Here is a 16,542-nt window from a genome sequence, read left to right on the forward strand (position 1 = left end):
CCCCCCCCCGCTGGCGATGGCCCTTGTGAGGGGAGGGGGAGCGGAGCAGAGCCGAGCCGAGCGGCAGCGTGCTCAGGCAGAGAGAGGTAGGGACGGGCCTTGGGGAAGGGGATGGAACCCTGCACTTCCACACACACCCTAGCCCTCTGCCCTGACCTCCTCCCAACACCCAGCCTTCTGCCCTGCACCTCCACAAACCCTCTGCCCTGACCTCGAGTCGCCTCCAACACCCAGCCTTCTGCCCTGTACCCCCACACACCCCCAGCCCTCTGCCTCTGCTCCTGAACCCCACACACATCCACCCTTCTGCCCTGCACCCCCACACCCGCCAGCCTTCTGCCCTGACCCCTGAATACCCCCCACACCTCTCTGCCCTGACCCCTGAATCCCCCCACACCACTGGCCTTCTACCCTGAACCCCCCACATCCCCACTGCCCTCTGCCCTGACCTCTGAACCCCCCCCCACACCCAGCCTTCTGCCCTGCATCCTCTGCCCTGAACCCCCGCCCAGGTCTGGGGTCCCGGCTGCCGGCCCCTTGCCAGCCGGCGTCCCGGCCACAGGCCCCACTCAGCCCGCTGCAGGCCTAGGTGAACAAAACCCCAGGCTGGAAGCGGGCTGAGCAGACTGGCGGCGTAAGATCAGCATTTTAATTTAATTTTAAATGAAGCTTCTTAACCATTTTGAAAACCTTGTTTACTTTACATACAACAATAGTTTAGTTATATAATATAGACTTAGAGAGAGACACCTTTAAAAAACGTTAACATGTATTACCGGCACGCGAAACCTTAAATTAAAATGAATAAATGAAGACTCAGCACACCACTTCTGAAAGGTTGCTTACCCCTGTGCTAGAGAGATGCTGTTAGCTATCTCTGCAGCTTGGAGGAGCAGTGAGCAAATGGGCACATCCCTCTTTGCTCTGCTGCCTTCTCTAGAACTATAAGGGGAGCAGGGAATCTTGGGAAGGAGTGGGGGGGGGGACATAGGGAGGGGGCAGTGTTTGGAAGAAGCACTTCCTTCAGCTAAAAACTGATTTAGAAGGAAAATGAGATGTTCCAGAGAGTAGAGATGGCATTTTTAGGTTCTCCTGGAGGGTGTAGCTTAGTGGTCTCCTGAACACAGGATTTGAAATATTCCCCTTCCACTTCTTTGGAGCCATAGGGTCAAATCTAGCCAGTTTGGCTCAACCCTTTGTTCTCCTCCAGATAATCTATTTTGCATATAAACAATGAGGAGTCCGGTGGCACCTTAAAGACTAACACTTTTCAGACATGATATTTTAAATGGATGCCCCTCTTTGTGGATATTGGAGGTTATGATGCTTTTATTAAGAGCAGATGTTTGCCCCAGTGGTGGTGGTCTTTATACTGTTTGGCTGTCATTCTCCACCCCATAGGCTATTGAGGTGGTGTTGTATAGATATAAAGTATATAATATAATATAATTAATACAATATTTGATGCCTGCTTAATTGGAACATCTGCCGTAAAATTGATTAAATCTAAATATCATGTATGAGGATGATTCTTGCTCAGTTGTGTCAATATTAGCATAAATTCTGCTGGAGAATGAATTTAGTTAGTGACAAGTAATTAAAAAAAGTTTAGCTAGATGTTAAATACATGTGAGATGCAAAACTCTGGTCTTCTGCCACACAGATTGCCAGATAAGGCTTAAGAGGTATATTTTGTTCCGTACACAGTAGGCTTTGGTCAAAAATTCCAGGGCTTAGGTGAAATCAAAGCCAAATAATTGCAAATCTAAAGAGCTATAAATCCCAGGAGCAACTATTAACTCAGGTTAAAGGCAACGTTGAGTGACTTGCTGACGGTTAAAAGAAAAGTTTGTTTGTGCCAGTTTTTGCTACTTCATAATATATAAAGAAGGCCTGAAGGGGTAGGGTATATGTTTTTATGGTCAGGCTTGACAAAGCCCTGGCTGTGATGATTTAGTTGGGAATTGGTCCCGCTTTGAGCAGGGGGTTGGACTAGATGACCTCTTGAGGTCCCTTCCAACCCTGATATTCTGTGATTCTATGTATGGGTTTTTAACTCCAGCTTTAGTTCTTACCTCAGAAATATCAGCAATGTCAAGACTGGTCTTCCTTGGTTTTGCTGGAGGATTTCTTGGGGTTTATGTATTGGGAGTTCTTGGACCTCAACTGAAGGGATGAGGGGGGTGGGGTTGTGTGTTGCAATCTTTAAGCAAGAGAGTCTGCTTACTGTATTTTTCCACTCTATGCAGCTGATGAAGTGGGTTATAGCCCACAAAAGCTTATGCCCAAATAAATTTGTTAGTCTCTAAGGTGCCACAAGGACTCCTCGTTTTTTTTTCTCTCCCCAATGTCTATTTGACATTGGAGTTAAATAAACTAATAAAAACAAGCTTAGAGTTTTTAAATAATCCCTTGCATCTGAAGAAGTGAGGTTCTTACCCACGAAAGCTTATGCTCCCAGTACTTCTGTTAGTCTCAAAGGTGCCACAGGACCCTCTGTTGCTTTTTAAATAATCTGACTAAGCTTATTCTGAAGCTTAGACCAGACTGGTTCTGAAATGACTGTATGTTACTGTATTTGGTGTTTAATAGGAAATTCCTCTTTGTATGGATGTAATTGAATGTGGCTGTCAGGAATGGCCATATTTGAAAGTTATAAGCCTGGGAGGCAGACTCAAGGTTAAGTTTTTAACCTTAACTCTGCATTTTCTGACTTGATGCTGAATTTCTCAGCTGAAAGTTGCATTAATTTTTTGTGTGTAAAACACTAGTTGATGTTCAGGGGAGCTGTGAATTAAAACTTCCAGCTGACATCAGTGTGGACTTGGCTGTGGTTTCCTCCCAAAGCAGCCTAGTGATCCATATGCAGACAAGGTCTTCTCAGAATGACTGTGCTGGTCTTTATCTCCCCCGACACCTCCAATTGCTTCCAGTTATCTGCTGCTCCTTGTCAAAGGGGTGATTATAACCAGAGGTGGAGGGAGACAGTAATGCCATATTCTGCACTTCTATAGTGCCTTTCATTCCAGGATCTCCGTGTGTTACAAATCAGACCCAAGAATGGCTTATGATCCAAATGCCATCCAAGGTCAGATTCCTCTTCTAATATAAAGGTGCAGCCAAAGGAAATGACAGGTTCTAGCATGCATTGTTTTACTTCCAGCCAAAGGATCCGGCTGCATTGCATGCTGGGAGCTGTAGTTTTCATGGAAGTGCACCTCCATATTAAAAGAGGAGGGTGGCTCCATTTTATTCAAAGTGGGTTCAGCCTTCTTGCTCCTGGCAGGTTGCCAGCGTGGCCCTTGCTTGGGCAAACTTTGGTGTCCCCTGGTCGTTTGAGAAAAAGCAAGTGACATGTTAGCTTCCACTTCAAACCGAGCTTAATTCCAGAGTTAACAGAGTGTTTTGAAACCTGGACTTCAGTGTGTTTTGGAACATCTTGGACACCCACTGTGTGAATGCGACACAGGAAACCTGCCCCAGTTGGGTGGCAGCTCGCAGGGGTGTCATAGTAAATCTCCTTTGTCTGCTCCAGCTGGACTGATGTGTGGGGGAGAGCAGAACTCCCTCCCCTGCACTGTTCTTGATCTGAAAGCAGCAAGTGAGTGAGGAAGCTCCTTTGTGCAGATTTCTCAGTCTCCTCTTGTGCGTGCCAGCTGGCTCTTGTTCAACATTTTTTTCATCGCTAGAGAGAGGGGGCGGGGAGAAAGAAACATCTTAAAAAGAAATCTACAAAAACGACATGGGAGTTACTTAAAAAAAAAATCCAACCCAAACAAGCCAGGCTGGGGGATTACAGAGGTAGCATTAGGAGTCGAGAGCAGAGAGCTGGCACTGCAGCTCTGGAAAGGAAGGCGAGTCCCCTCTTGAGTTTCTTTAGTCGTAAAAGGAAACAAAAAAGGATCTTGTGTGGAGGCAACATATGGGGAAAGCTGTAGGCTGGCTGCCAAAACTATATGGCGGGAGAAAGGGCCTGCAGTACAGCATCCTCTCGCATTTCTACATTGTCCCACTTGGAAAATTGGGCACCTGTGGGGCTGGATGGGGTGGGTAGTTGTTCCGTGCAGCGAGCAGCAGTTCCTACTTTGTTCTGACTGAGATTTTGCTCTTCTGATTCTACTCCTCCCTCCAACCGGTGCTGGGATTGCCTCCCACTCCTATCGTTGGGGCTGCTCTTGGACAGATGGGTGCGTTTGCTGGCTTGGACTGGGTCCAGTGAGGGCGAGCAGTTATTTGAAACCCTCCTCTGCTTTGGTCTGCTGTAGAGTGGCAGCCGTCTGGCCAGAGGAAACACCTCGCACAGGAGATTTCCCGTCGTCTTTGCTGTTCCTTGTTGCGGGCATTCCTGAAAGTTAATCAGGGTGAAAATTGCAGTCAGTCATGTTTGGAAGCCACCAGAGGCTAATCCCGGAGTGCTGCAGATTCGAGCACATGGGTAGGAGACAGTCTCTTTATGTGTGGGCTGGCTGACTTGCTGCCAGCGGAATAGCTTGCTTCTGGTTTTTGTCACCCTTGGGCGTTAAATCATTCCCTGTTTAGGTTTTTCTGCCTCTTGCTCCACTACAACAGCTCAGAAGGAATGCAGGCTCCTTGGGTTTACAGAGGATCCGCTGGGGTGTGTTCCAGCACAAAGAGCCCTGGCTAATGTGGTTTCCCAGGTCTCCGGCTGGTGCTGGTGTGTTTGAAATGCTCTCTGTCTGTTTGAATAGCTTTCTCTGGGTGTGTTTGCCAGTGGCTGTTAGCTCAGAAAGTGAACTTTCCGGTTTGTCTCTAATGCGTTGGCTTCTTCCCAGTGCATAGATGTGGATTGTGGAGGTTCCAGCACCAAATGGAGCTGAATTATTCATGTCTATGTGTGTGCAGCATTCCCCAGTGGATAACTGTCTCCCTGAAGAACCTCTGCTCCAGGCCCTCTCTCAAAATGCCTTGTTGGCAGGTTTCCAGCCTCACAGGTGACCGCATGCCTTTTCTGTTGTGTAGGGATCAAGCCTGCAATGGGAGGAGGTGAGGGGAAGACTAGCTGTGGCTGCATAAGCCTCTTCACTGTTTTCTGTGGTTCTGTGATTTCTTTGTCTCTTATCCTTCTCCCAGAGGAGGCAGAGTTTCTGATGGGCACCTAATGGGGGCAACTTGCCAGGAACCAGAGTGCTGTGCATAATGGGCATCAGTAATCAAGTTGTAATGAGTCTTCCTGAGTATGGAGGTGCAGCCTGTGATGAGTACAGGTCCCGGCATGCACTGCTTGCTCTGCCTCAGAGCGTGTGTTGCAGCCTGGACCTGTAGTCTGCACAGGCTGCATTCTCTGTGTTGGTAAAGGTGTCCACAGAGCCAGGCTGTGTTAGTGTCTCCAGATGTGTGTACTGGAAATTCCATATGTCCTCTAGTTAAGTTGTCAGCCAGCACTGTGTGAGGGGTGGACATGATCAGCGCCCCCTGAAGTTCTCTGTTTTGTCTTGTTTACAGGGGTTTTCTCTTCTTTCTCCGTGCTGGGGGACAAGTCGTGCCTTCAATTACACTAGTATAATCTCATGGGCGTCCCTTGGGTTGCATGGGTGAGGCAGAGGGCACGGTGTGCATTGGGTAGTGTAGCTTGAAAAGGAGCATTTTCATGTGGGCAGACCTGTCCCTGCTGGGCACCAGCTCATCAGCTTTTGCAGGCTGCCATAGATAAATTGCCAGTGGCTCCTAGTTGCTTGGCTGCTGTGAGTCTCACTGAGCGTCTCACTGAGCGACTGACCCTCTGAGGGCTATGTGTGCGTTAAATAAATAAATAAATAAATTAATGGAGATATCCCATCTCCTAGAACTGGAAGGGACCTTGAAAGGTCATCAAGTCCAGCCCCCTGCCTTCACTAGCAGGACCAAGTACTGATTTTTGCCCCAGATCCCTAAGTGGTCCCCTTGAGGATTGAACTCACAACCCTGGGTTTAGCAGGCCAATGCTCAAACCACTGAGCTATCCCTCCCCCCGTTCATTCCAGGAGTTCATTCCAGCTCTGCCCTGAATCTGTGATACTCTTCTTAGGCTGAGAAGCCACATCAGTGAGCTGTTTCAGAGTAACAGCCGTGTTAGTCTGTATCCGCAAAAAGAAGAACAGGAGTACTTGTGGCACCTTAGAGACTAACAAATTTATTAGAGCATAAGCTTTCGTGGACTACAGCCCACTTCTTCGGATGGCAGCTCTTCATCGATGGATTGCTCTGTTGGAGTGGGACCAAATCACTTACCATCTGATGGCTAAGGTTGAGTTGGAACCTGGAGGGTAGAAATTGGGGGTGATTGGGACTGAATGATAGTGCTGAGATGAAGAGGGCTGCTTTAGTTTAGCTGTCAAGTCATTCTGTGTACATAAGAGATAGTGGTGCAGGATAGCATAAAGGGATCTCAGGCCGTGTGAATTGCTCCCCTGGGGTGGCTCTAAAACATCCCTGCTGTTGGATGCCGGGGGAGATTTTCTCTAGTGAGTGAGGTGTCTCCATCTCCCTTTCAGCTGGGTTCTTGCCTGAATAGCACTTGGAGTTACTTTGCTTTTCCTACCTTTTAAAAATACAGTTGAGAGGGCATAGAAATGAATCAAGCAGGAAGCTCTCTGATCCCATCATAGTCGCCAAGAGCAAAGCACAGGCTATGGAGCTGTACATGCGCTGTCCTTATTGTAACATGGCCATGTGAACTACAGGTCCCAGCATGCAATGCTCACTCTTGGTTAGATGGCCTTACCCTCACATCAACATGGAGTGTTGCATGCTGGGACTAGTAGTTTTTACAGGCTGCACCTCAGTATCAAAAGGAGGGGGGACAGCTACTATGTGGTCTGTTAGACATGAATCAGGTGCAGTCCCTTGGAGTCCAGACAAACTGTTTAAGAGGCCGTTGGTGTAGGGTAACTATTGGGCTCCCCGATTGGGAGGCTGGTCTGTATTTCACCAATAGTGCCCCATAGCCGTCATCACGCAGCAAAACCTTGGTCTGCATGTGCCGATAGTGCCCCATAGCCATCATCACCCAGCAAAACCTTGGTCTGCATGTGCCGTTCTGCACGTGGGAGGAACAGAGGCTTTTGGGCAAAGGTCTGTTACTATATTTGTTATCTCTGAAGTGACCTGGTGGGATATCGTGCCCCCGGTCCTTGGGCTGATCCCATCCCCAAGAGGATTCTTTGTGGTCTAACAGCTTGGGCAGTCAAACTCATTATTGGCCTTGTGCATCTGGACAAAGAAATTGCTGAGGGCTGGCAGTACAAAGGCGATTCTCTGCACGTGGCGCCTGTGGTGGCCAGGAGCTGGGGGCTGGCAGGGAGGTTTTGTGCCGCTTTGGATGTGAAGAGCTCCTTGTTTTGGAGGGAGGCTGGGGGGAGTGAGGTGAATTGATCATTGCACATCTCCGTCCCTCCCCCAAGCTGATCCCTGCAGGGAGCAGCCTGTTTGTGATCTCAGCTGGAGGAACAAAGCACAAATGGCACTATCTGGCAGGGATGGATCGGGAAAGTGGCTCTAGAGAGGCAGGTAGATCTGAGCAGCTGGTGGGTTAGAGCTGAGGATGCTGACTGTTGTGCATGCTCCAAGCTGGGAAGTGGATTACCCGGGGGTGGGGTGGGGGGGTTGGGAGGGCTGGGGCAAGGGAAGAGGGAGGGAAGAACACACATGGCGGCTTTTGAAAGCTGTTAGTGACTCCAATGCTGCATGCAGTGTTCTCCTGATTCTGCACTTTCTCTTCCATTGAAACAAGAGGTCAGTGCTTTTCATTTCCAGCTCGCGTGTTAGCCCCTGGCTCCTGGGGTTAAAAATCTCTGTAATGACCTGTCAGAGAGTGGATTATTAGGTGTACAGAGCCAGGGATGCTGTGGGGAGCAGATGGAAAATGGTCTGGCTGCTGCAGCCCGTCTGATGAAAGACTCCTTGGCATTTTTACAGTGTTTGTGTCTCTGAAAATGCACCACGAAGCTGCTTTCCAGGCTCCTGTCTGCTGGGGTTTAAAAGAGAATGTATTTTTTTAAGTCACCTGCTTTTGGAGTGTTGCTCAGAAATAATACAGTGGATCTGTGGGCCGTGTGCTCAGCAGGAGGAGGAGGAGGAGGACAATGGCACTCGAGAGGAGCCGCATTGAGAGGGGCGGCCAAGGGTTTCTCAGGAGAGCCTGGAGAGGGGTTTGCTGGGGCTGAGAGCCTGGCTCCTGGAAAGAACACTGTTTCATGTGTTAATTATGTCTGGTAATGCAATTGCCACTAGCTACTTTCCATGAGTGACTCGGGGGCTTTTTCTCCCCTTGCTACACAATTGCTTCCAGGGAAATGTGCAGTGCAGAGGTCTGAGTGTCTGCCCTGGCTTTAGGGCGTTCTAGGGGTGAGGGAGAGAATGTTAGGTCTGAGGGGGGGGGGGGGGGGGGCAGCAGAGTGTGGGCATGTGCAGTGACAGCTTCCTGCATGCAGTGCTGCTAGTGCCCCTCAGACCTGATTTCAGCCCTGGCTCCTGCACAACACTGCCCATGCCCCTTAGTCCTGACCTGCAATCCCCCTGCTATTCCAGCCCTGAGCTCCCCCTACCTCTGCTGCAGTTCTGCCAATACCCTTCAGTCCTCACCTGGAAGTCCCCACTCCTCTTTTGGCTTTGGGCCTCTCCTGATCAGTAAGTTTTGCTGGGTATTGTGTGGTGGCTTTCGAGTGTGGGAGCCCTAAAGTGAGCTGACATGTTGTGGTCTGTCACTGGAGATCGGAGGTGAGCTCTGGGGACAGAAATCTAGTCCCTGCCATTTGGCCCCAGTTGATCCCGATGGCTCTCACCTGGCTTTAACACTGTGCTCATTCTGAGGCTAGATGTCGGATTCCCACCAGGGCACTAAACTTCCCTGGTAGGTGACTCTGGTCTCATGCTGCACAGTGTGTGTGGGGCACACTGCTCTGATCAAGGTCCCCAAACCCCACCGCTGGCCCTGGGGGGGGCACAGAGGGGAGGGGTCTGCCTCCATCCTGGGGCTGCGTGCAGGGAGTGCTCAGTAATTCAGAGGGAAGTGGCAAGCAGGGAGCGAGTGAGTAATGTCTTGTTGATGCTGAGAGCTGTGACCTGCCGGGGCCTGTATCAGTTGAGGGAGCGGTACCAGATGGTGGCTTCCACAGGGACAGCCAGGGTGCTAGGGCCTCTTCCGAGGAGCCCCGCGTTGGGACCCTGTGAGGGGCCAGCAGGATGGCGTGATGGGGCTGTGGCAGCCAGAGGGCAGGCTGGTGAGTTTCATGTAGCAGATCACTTTTCCAGGGCAGTGTCTGTGGTGGGGGCTGGAGGGAATGGGGTGTTGCGGATTGTTCCCTGCACAGGCAGTGGGCTCTGGTCAGCTTCAGTGTCTGAAATTGTGTACGTTCATGTGAGTGTTTCTTTGGGGTGAAACAAGGTAGGTGTGGGCAGCTGTGCCCATGGGCTCGCGTGGGCTGGTAATAGAGCACAGGCCCCTGCATCTGTCATGGGGTGTGTTTATGTGTGAGAGAGAGAGAGTGTGTGTGTGACAGCGTGTGAGGGCGAGTTCCGCTCCCTGTGTCTGTGGTGGTGAGTGTGAGTGACAGTGTGTGTGTGTCTCGAATTCAGGCTTCCTGTGTCTGTGGTGGGGTGTGTGTTTGTGTGTGTGTGAGAGAGAAAGATGGGAGACAGGTGAGATCAGGCCCCATGTATCTGTGGTGGGGTGTGTGTGTATGTATGTAAGAGAGGGGGTGAGTTCAGGCTCCGTGTCTGAGGTGTGCATGTGACTGTGTGTATGTGTGAGTGGGTTCAGACTCTGTGTCTGGTGGTGGTGTGTGTGAGAGTTCAGGCTCCGTGTGTCTGTAGTGGGGTGTATGTGTGTGGCAGTGTGTGTGTGTGTGTGTGGGGAGTTCAGGCTCCATGTGTCTGTGGTGGTGCACAGATACCTGTTGAGCCCCTGTAGTGGTGAAGGTGTGTGTGCCTGTTCCAGGAAGATCACTCAAACAGGCTTCTCTGTGCTGCTCCGTGTAACACCTGTTCTTGCTCTCTCTTTCAGCGATGATGCCCTCACCTGGGCAGACCCTGACCACTGGAGGCCTGAGGACATAGCTGCAGCTGCTGCCTGGGATCCAGAGGCGTGGAGGCAGGGAAGAGCCTGGAACTCTGAGGTGGGCTGTGAACTCTAAGATGTCCTTGAGCAGCGGAGTTTCCGGAGGGAAAGGAGTGGATGCGAACCCTGTTGAGACGTACGACAGTGGGGATGAGTGGGACATTGGAGTAGGGAACCTCATCATTGACCTGGACGCTGACTTGGAGAAGGACCAGCAGAAATTGGAAATGTCGGGCTCCAAAGAGGTGGGGTTGCCGGCGCCCAACGCTGTGGCCACACTACCTGATAACATCAAGTTTGTGACTCCAGTGCCGGGCCCTCAGGGCAAGGAGGGCAAGTCCAAATCCAAGAGGAGCAAAAGTGGCAAGGACAGTGGCAAGCCGGCCCCAGGAACCTCTCTGTTCACTCCAGGCGAGGGGGCCAGTGGCAAGAAGGAGGTTCAGGGACGCTCTGGGGATGGCGCCAGTTCGGGCGGCCTGGTGGCTGCTGTCATCCCGAAGGGCACTGAGAAGTCGGCCAAAGCATCTCGCAGCGTGGCTAGCTCCAAAAAGGAGAAGGAGGGCAGCTCTTCCAAGAGCAAGAAGGAAAGGAGTGAGGGTGTGGGGGCTCCATCAGAGAAGGAGCCCAGCGTGCTCCAGCCTCTCGCCCTGGCTGTGAGGGTGGGACAGTATGATGTGGGCCAAGGGCCAGAACCTGCTGCAGCTGAGCAGCTCGGGAATATAGCTATTGACACGGGAGCTGCGCTCAATCCTTTGGGAGTTAAATCGGAGATGGAGGATGGGGAAAGTGAGTGCCGGCAGCCGAAAAAGGTCAAAGCAGAGAAGGTAAGAGGCAGGCGAGTTGCCACTCTGCTGGGGTGGGGTGGAGGGACATTGCTGTGGAGAGCAGGCAGCCTACGCAGCCCCATGTCTGCTCCCCATTCGAGTGGAGCGGTGCTCTGTACATGTTCTTCCCCTAATGCTTTGCCAAGAGCAGTGGGACTGCTCCCCTTCAGCAGCAGGAGATGGAGGCAGTTGCTTCCAGTGTCCTCTAGAATGCACAGGACTTGCTGCGTGTGCTACACTAGGTTCTGGTGAGCTGTAACAGGAGGAACTGGGAACAGCAAAACATAGGCTGTATTTTGGGCAAGTTGCTTGCCAGCAAGATGCGTTGGGCCATGAAATGGCTCCCTGGGCCAGGGGTGGAAGCTGGTTCTGGCCTCTTTAAAATGGACCGTACAGTGAAGAACTGTCCTTAGCCTCTGGGAGGGAGATGGGACTCTCCAGTTCCCCAGTCCACAGCTTTGAGTCACAAGTGTTTGAGATGAGGGAAGAGCATCTTACCATCCACTGGTCCTGTGTAGGATTGTTACTGACAGTCAAGGTCTGGTGTACTTTGCGGCAAGCGGGGAAGCCAGGGTACGTAGTTTGTGTTTTGTCAATGAGAAGAGGATGCAACTCTTTGCTTCCCCCTTTGTGGGAGGGCTGAAGGTGGCTTGAGCTCCTAGCTCCCCAGGAATCCTCAACAGCCATGAACTGCATGCCTGAATGCACCAGAACCTGTGATACTGGAGAGCTGTTCTGGGCAAATGGCTGCAGTTGAGGTCTGGAGCTAAGCAGGCTCTGCTGCTGATGGTACCACATGGGTGCTGTGTTGCCCTGGTCTCTGCTCCTCCCACAGATGAGCTTGGTTAATTGGTAACAAGGTATGCCAGCTTGTGGTGGCTTTGGCTTGGGGTGTTTGGGTGCAGGGCCCTGCGCACTCCATTCCTCCTGCAGCCGAGCGGGGCAGACGGACTGGCTCTCTGAGCTGCCTGATTGGCCGGGGGCGCTCTGTGTGGGCTCACCTTGTGTGGAGCTGGTCCCAGCAGCTGATGTATAAATTGATTTCTCTATAATTTCATCAGTTGCAGCAAGGGAGACGATGTCCATATGTAAGTGTTAATAAGGATAGAATCTGTCCCAGGGTGTGGCAGAGAAGCTGGAGCTGGCCTGTTTTCGTCCCTGCAATGCCTGGTGGGGTCATGGGGCCTTGTTCTCCCTCTACCCAAGCCTGCAGTTTGTACATTGGCCTAGTGGTACCTGTTGTCATCGTCAGCGTGTGGGCATCAATATGTCTGTGGCTATGGGCAGTTTTCCACGTTAAATGCTATTTCGCATTGGCCTACCCTTGTGGCAGCTTTTAGAGATTATCATGGGTGAGCTGGCAGGGCTGTGCTGGGGGTGGGTAGGTATTGCCCCAAAACTACCCCCTTCTCTTTCAGATCAGCCTTAGGTGCTAAGATTCTGTTGCTGCTCCTGGCAACAAACACGTCTGGCTCTGGAGCTAATCCATCCACAAAGTGGGGCTGTGGAAAATTGCGGACTTTCTTCCTGCGCAGTTCCATGATCCTGCTGCCTTGTTCCTGCTCGTAAGATCTTAGATTGCTGTGACACCAGTGGGAAAGCCGCTTCTTCTGGCTGCCATATGCAAGTAGTTTAACTCTTGAGTGGCCTTGTCCTTGCCAGATCTCTACTGCAAAGTGCAGGATGAGCTGATACAGCTTTTTGAAGGCATAAGACCATTCCAAGACCTGGCTCTAGAGGCTTGTCTGCACTAGACAATTTGGACATTACCATCACTGCTGCAACCCTCTAGCACAGCCATAAAGCACCACATGGCCGCACACAAGCACTTGCAGTGGTGGTGGCCAAGCCTGTGCACCACCACTGGGCTTGTGCTGACCCTGAATATCCAGTGGAAGAAACTGAATATGGTGCAGAAAGATCATATAAACTACACGCTTCACACGCCAGCTCCAGGGAGCAGTGCCATGGTTTGTAGACCAGGTGCAATGGTCCCAGGCCTGGCAGTGTGTGGAGGAAGTGCTGCATGTGGGTTCAGTGTGGGCACTTGGAGAAAGAGGCCCACTGGAGTGAGTTGGCAGTGCTCCACTTCTAATGTGGCTGCAGCCTCCAGTCCCCAAGCAGGTGTTTCTGCTGATCAAATCCATGCTCTCAAAACTTGGCTATCTTCTTTCAGGAGCCAGGTAGAATCTGGGTGCGTGGGGGGGTGGGAGCAGCTAACGCTAGGTAGCTGTGAGAGCTGCTGAGGCCCTGCCTCATTCAAAGGGCTTTATGGAGCAGGCTGCTTGGTGCTACTGGGGAACTAAGTCCCAGGCAAAACCTTTAAGCTGGAGCCCAGCTTATCAATGCCTCTGGTACTGAAGGATGGAAATGTAAGTGACCTACAAGGGGGAAAAGACATGGGGTTGTGCCCTTTTTTATGTCCCTCTGATGGATTAAGCGGCCTAAAATGTTTCTCCTGCACTTTTTTTTCTGATTGTTTCCATTAGGAGTTCAGCCTTTGAGTCTGCTTGCAGGGAATCGTCCTGGTGAAAAGCTCGTCCCTCTAGACGAGAGTGGCTGGGGACACAGGCAGGAGCAATGGCTGTAAGACGGGGGATATTTTACTGGGATAGCAATGTCAGTTGTGGGGGGGGAGAGAGAGATTACTGATCTAATTATACTGGTACAGCCCCTCAAGTGGGTGCATTTATATCCGCATAGCTCATTCCTCTCCCATACCGGGATAAGTGATCCCAGTATAAATGCTTATAAATGGATGTAACTGCATCCACACTATGGTGGGGTAGGGGCTCCTAATTAGAGTTAGTCTTTTGGCTGTAGACAAAGCCTTGGGAGCTGGAGTTCCATTTTCAGAAGTGACTTAGGTGCCTCAGTCTCTGTGAATGTAGGTGAGTTTAGGCGCCTAGGTCATTTAGGGACATTAGAAAATTCTACCTGGTCTCATTTGGCTCAGACTTGCCAGAAACTCCCCAGTGCAAGGCCTCAGCTGTGAAATGTTAGATGGTTTGGTTTAGGTTTGGCATTGCTGGAGGGAGGGTAAAACACAGAGGCTTAGAATGGGAGGTGCAGAGACACCCCTTAAAGCTGGGAGTGTGGGTGGACAGATGGCTGGGCAGCCTGCTCTCGGAGTCCCATGGCTATGAGTAGCTTTCCCTGGCCAATGACAGTCAGTGTGAAACAGGTTTGGCCCAGCAATTGTCAGAGGCTCGTGTTCTGTGGGATGAAGCCTAGAGCTGGGGATCCTATGGGCGATGAAGGTCTTGAAAAGAGGGCTGCAGACAGCATGGGGAGAACATGAGAGGGTGTCTGCTCCTGAGAGAAGGGTGTGTGCCCGCGATGGATGAGCAGGGCCTCGGGAACTGGCTGTCCTCAAAAGGCCTTGTTCCGAATCAGTGTGTCAGGCTCTGTGGAGACCGAGTGGAGAACAGAACCAACTGAGGGGGGGACTGGTGGGTAGCAGGAACGGGTACGTGTTCCTACCGGACCCCTGTGCAGCTCCCTGCATAGCAGGGGCAGGACTGGGAATGTTATATTGCCCACTTTGCAGGATCAAATGAGCCCAGGGGTGCTCTCCCAGCATCCTGTGTGTCCCCACGAGCCGCAAGTGTGGAACCTTTGTTTATTCTCCCAGATGCACACAGCCCGGACAGGGTTGGGGTATGGTGTGCTGTTATGGTGTGCTCTGCCCGGGCAGCAGCCAGCCTTCATGGGCAGGCCTGGACAGCTTGGGAATGCATGGTTGTTCTTGGGGAGAGGGTTTACCCAGCAGAACAGCTGTGCACAGTGAGAAATGACCTGAAGGCTCTGAGGGGTTGTTTGCTGGGTGAGCGGCTGGGCTGGGCTGGGAAGGATAGTGAATGACGGATGTCTGTGTGGCACTGCTCCCTCTGCCCTCCCTTTACTCATCACTCTGTCCATGGCAAGCCCTTGCCGCTCTCTCTCTGCCCTTGCTGCCGTGGCTGGTGGCTGCTCCAGTGCAGAGCTCTCTGTTCTGTCTGCACAGAGCCCAAGGGGGAGGGGGAGGCACATCCCGGCAGATGCTGCCTGCTGCCATTGTCAGCGCAGCCCTTTGGAGCTGCCTCCTTCCTTCTGCTCCCCTCTCCACACGGGGGTTGGGGTGGGAGGGGATATTGAGCATTAAACAAAAGCGCCTCCCAGCTCTGGGCTGCTGCCCCGGCTTTGTTTTGTTTGAGAGCTTGTTGAGCAGGATGAGTGGCCAGATGTGACGCTGCTGCAACCGAAGAAAAGGCAAACATCAGCGGCTGGGAAGTCCGCGCTAGAGAAACCCCTCTCCATATTGTGTGTGGGGTGTGTATAGGCGCAGGGTGGGGGCTCATCACCCTTCCCTTCAAGTCCTGTGGTTATGGGGCTGCAGATGGATGTGCCCCACCTCCCCCCCAGGTGAGCTCCCATGCTGTCAGAGCTCAGGTGGCATCTGCACTAGCCTTCTCCCCCCAGGTCCCCCACCATTGCTGATACTGAAGGGATGGGGAAATCTTTCAGTGGGGGAGAAGCTGGAGTAGGCAAGGCCTATAATACATTAGCCATATGAACACATGGCTGAGGCTCAGCTGTGCCATTGCACGATTCCCTCTTGCCAGCATGGAGCACCTCCGTGTTCAGGGGCTGGGGTGGGTGCGTCTGTTTTGGGAAGCTGAGTGCCCATCTTACAGGAACAGCTAGCAGGGGTGCACTGAAGGGGACGTATCTCTGTTAGGTGAATTTCTCAGTTGTGCAGTTGGGAACGGGCTGGCAATGTTAGCGTTAGATGGTTAGCTGCAATGGTGCTAAGCAGCTAGCTCGGAGCAGGCTTCCTTGACCCATGCCCAGTCTACACTAGGACTTCCATTTGTTGAACTGGCGGCCTCAGGCAGCTGTTCTGATACAGGCAGCTTTTCTTTCTAATATATACACACAGGCAGAAAAGGTGCTTCCTGAACATGGCTGTAAAGCTTTGTTCTTGTCTACACTGCCAGGAGTAGCCATTTTAAAGGAGAATGTAGCACAGATATTAGCAGCGGCACTCACAGAAATGTTTCTGTTGATACGCTCTTGCCCCAGAAATCCATAGCACGTGTCTCGGACATTTGTAACAAGGTGCCAAGTGTGGATGCAGATGCAGCTCTGTCACCACTGAGCTTGCTGGACCCTATTGAAAATATTGCACAAGCTCTAATGTGGACAGGGCCAGACTGAGACTGGAGAAGAGCGAGAATCCCAAATCCCAGTCTCTTTCCCAGACCTCCTCCCCTAAAAATTCCCACCATTGATACCAGTTTTGTTATCAACATGGGCTGCTGGTGCTTTAACTCCCATGATCAGAGAAGAACCGCTAATCACTTCCAAGGATCAGAGGGTAGCCGTGTTAGTCTGAATCTGTAAAAAGCAACAGAGGGTCCTGTGGCACCTTTGAGACTAACAGAAGTACTGGGAGCATAAGCTTTCGTGGGTAAGAACCTCACTTCTTCAGATGCAAGAAGATGAATTGTGTATGTTCTGTGGTCTCAAATTTGGCAAAGGAGACCCAGCCTAGGAACAATGGGATTTCACCCCAAAAATTGTTTCTGCTTTTTAATTGTGTGTGTGCATGCACAAGTAATGCAGTGAGTATACAACGTACAAGAAGACAAAAATACTTTTTGTGAGTGGATGGCTGCCAAC

At 51.5% G+C, this 16,542-nt stretch overlaps 1 protein-coding gene across 4 annotated transcripts in view; it reads left to right on the forward strand.

The window, feature by feature from the left end:
- Positions 1 to 16,542, forward strand: part of ZNF609 (zinc finger protein 609) — a 125,145-nt gene that overhangs the window by 13,893 nt on the left and 94,710 nt on the right. For 3 of the 4 annotated variants that reach the window (XM_034784046.1, XM_034784048.1, XM_034784049.1), the window contains exon 2: positions 10,001 to 10,878. In XM_034784046.1, coding sequence (XP_034639937.1) covers positions 10,132 to 10,878 — 747 coding nt within the window. In that variant the 5' untranslated portion in view covers positions 10,001 to 10,131. Of the gene's footprint in view, positions 1 to 4,282; positions 4,436 to 10,000; positions 10,879 to 16,542 lie in introns of those variants that run through there. The other variant, XM_034784047.1, reaches the window with a different exon arrangement.

This window comes from Trachemys scripta, chromosome 10, assembly GCF_013100865.1.
Source record: "Trachemys scripta elegans isolate TJP31775 chromosome 10, CAS_Tse_1.0, whole genome shotgun sequence".
In the NCBI taxonomy this organism is placed as follows: domain Eukaryota; kingdom Metazoa; phylum Chordata; order Testudines; family Emydidae; genus Trachemys; species Trachemys scripta.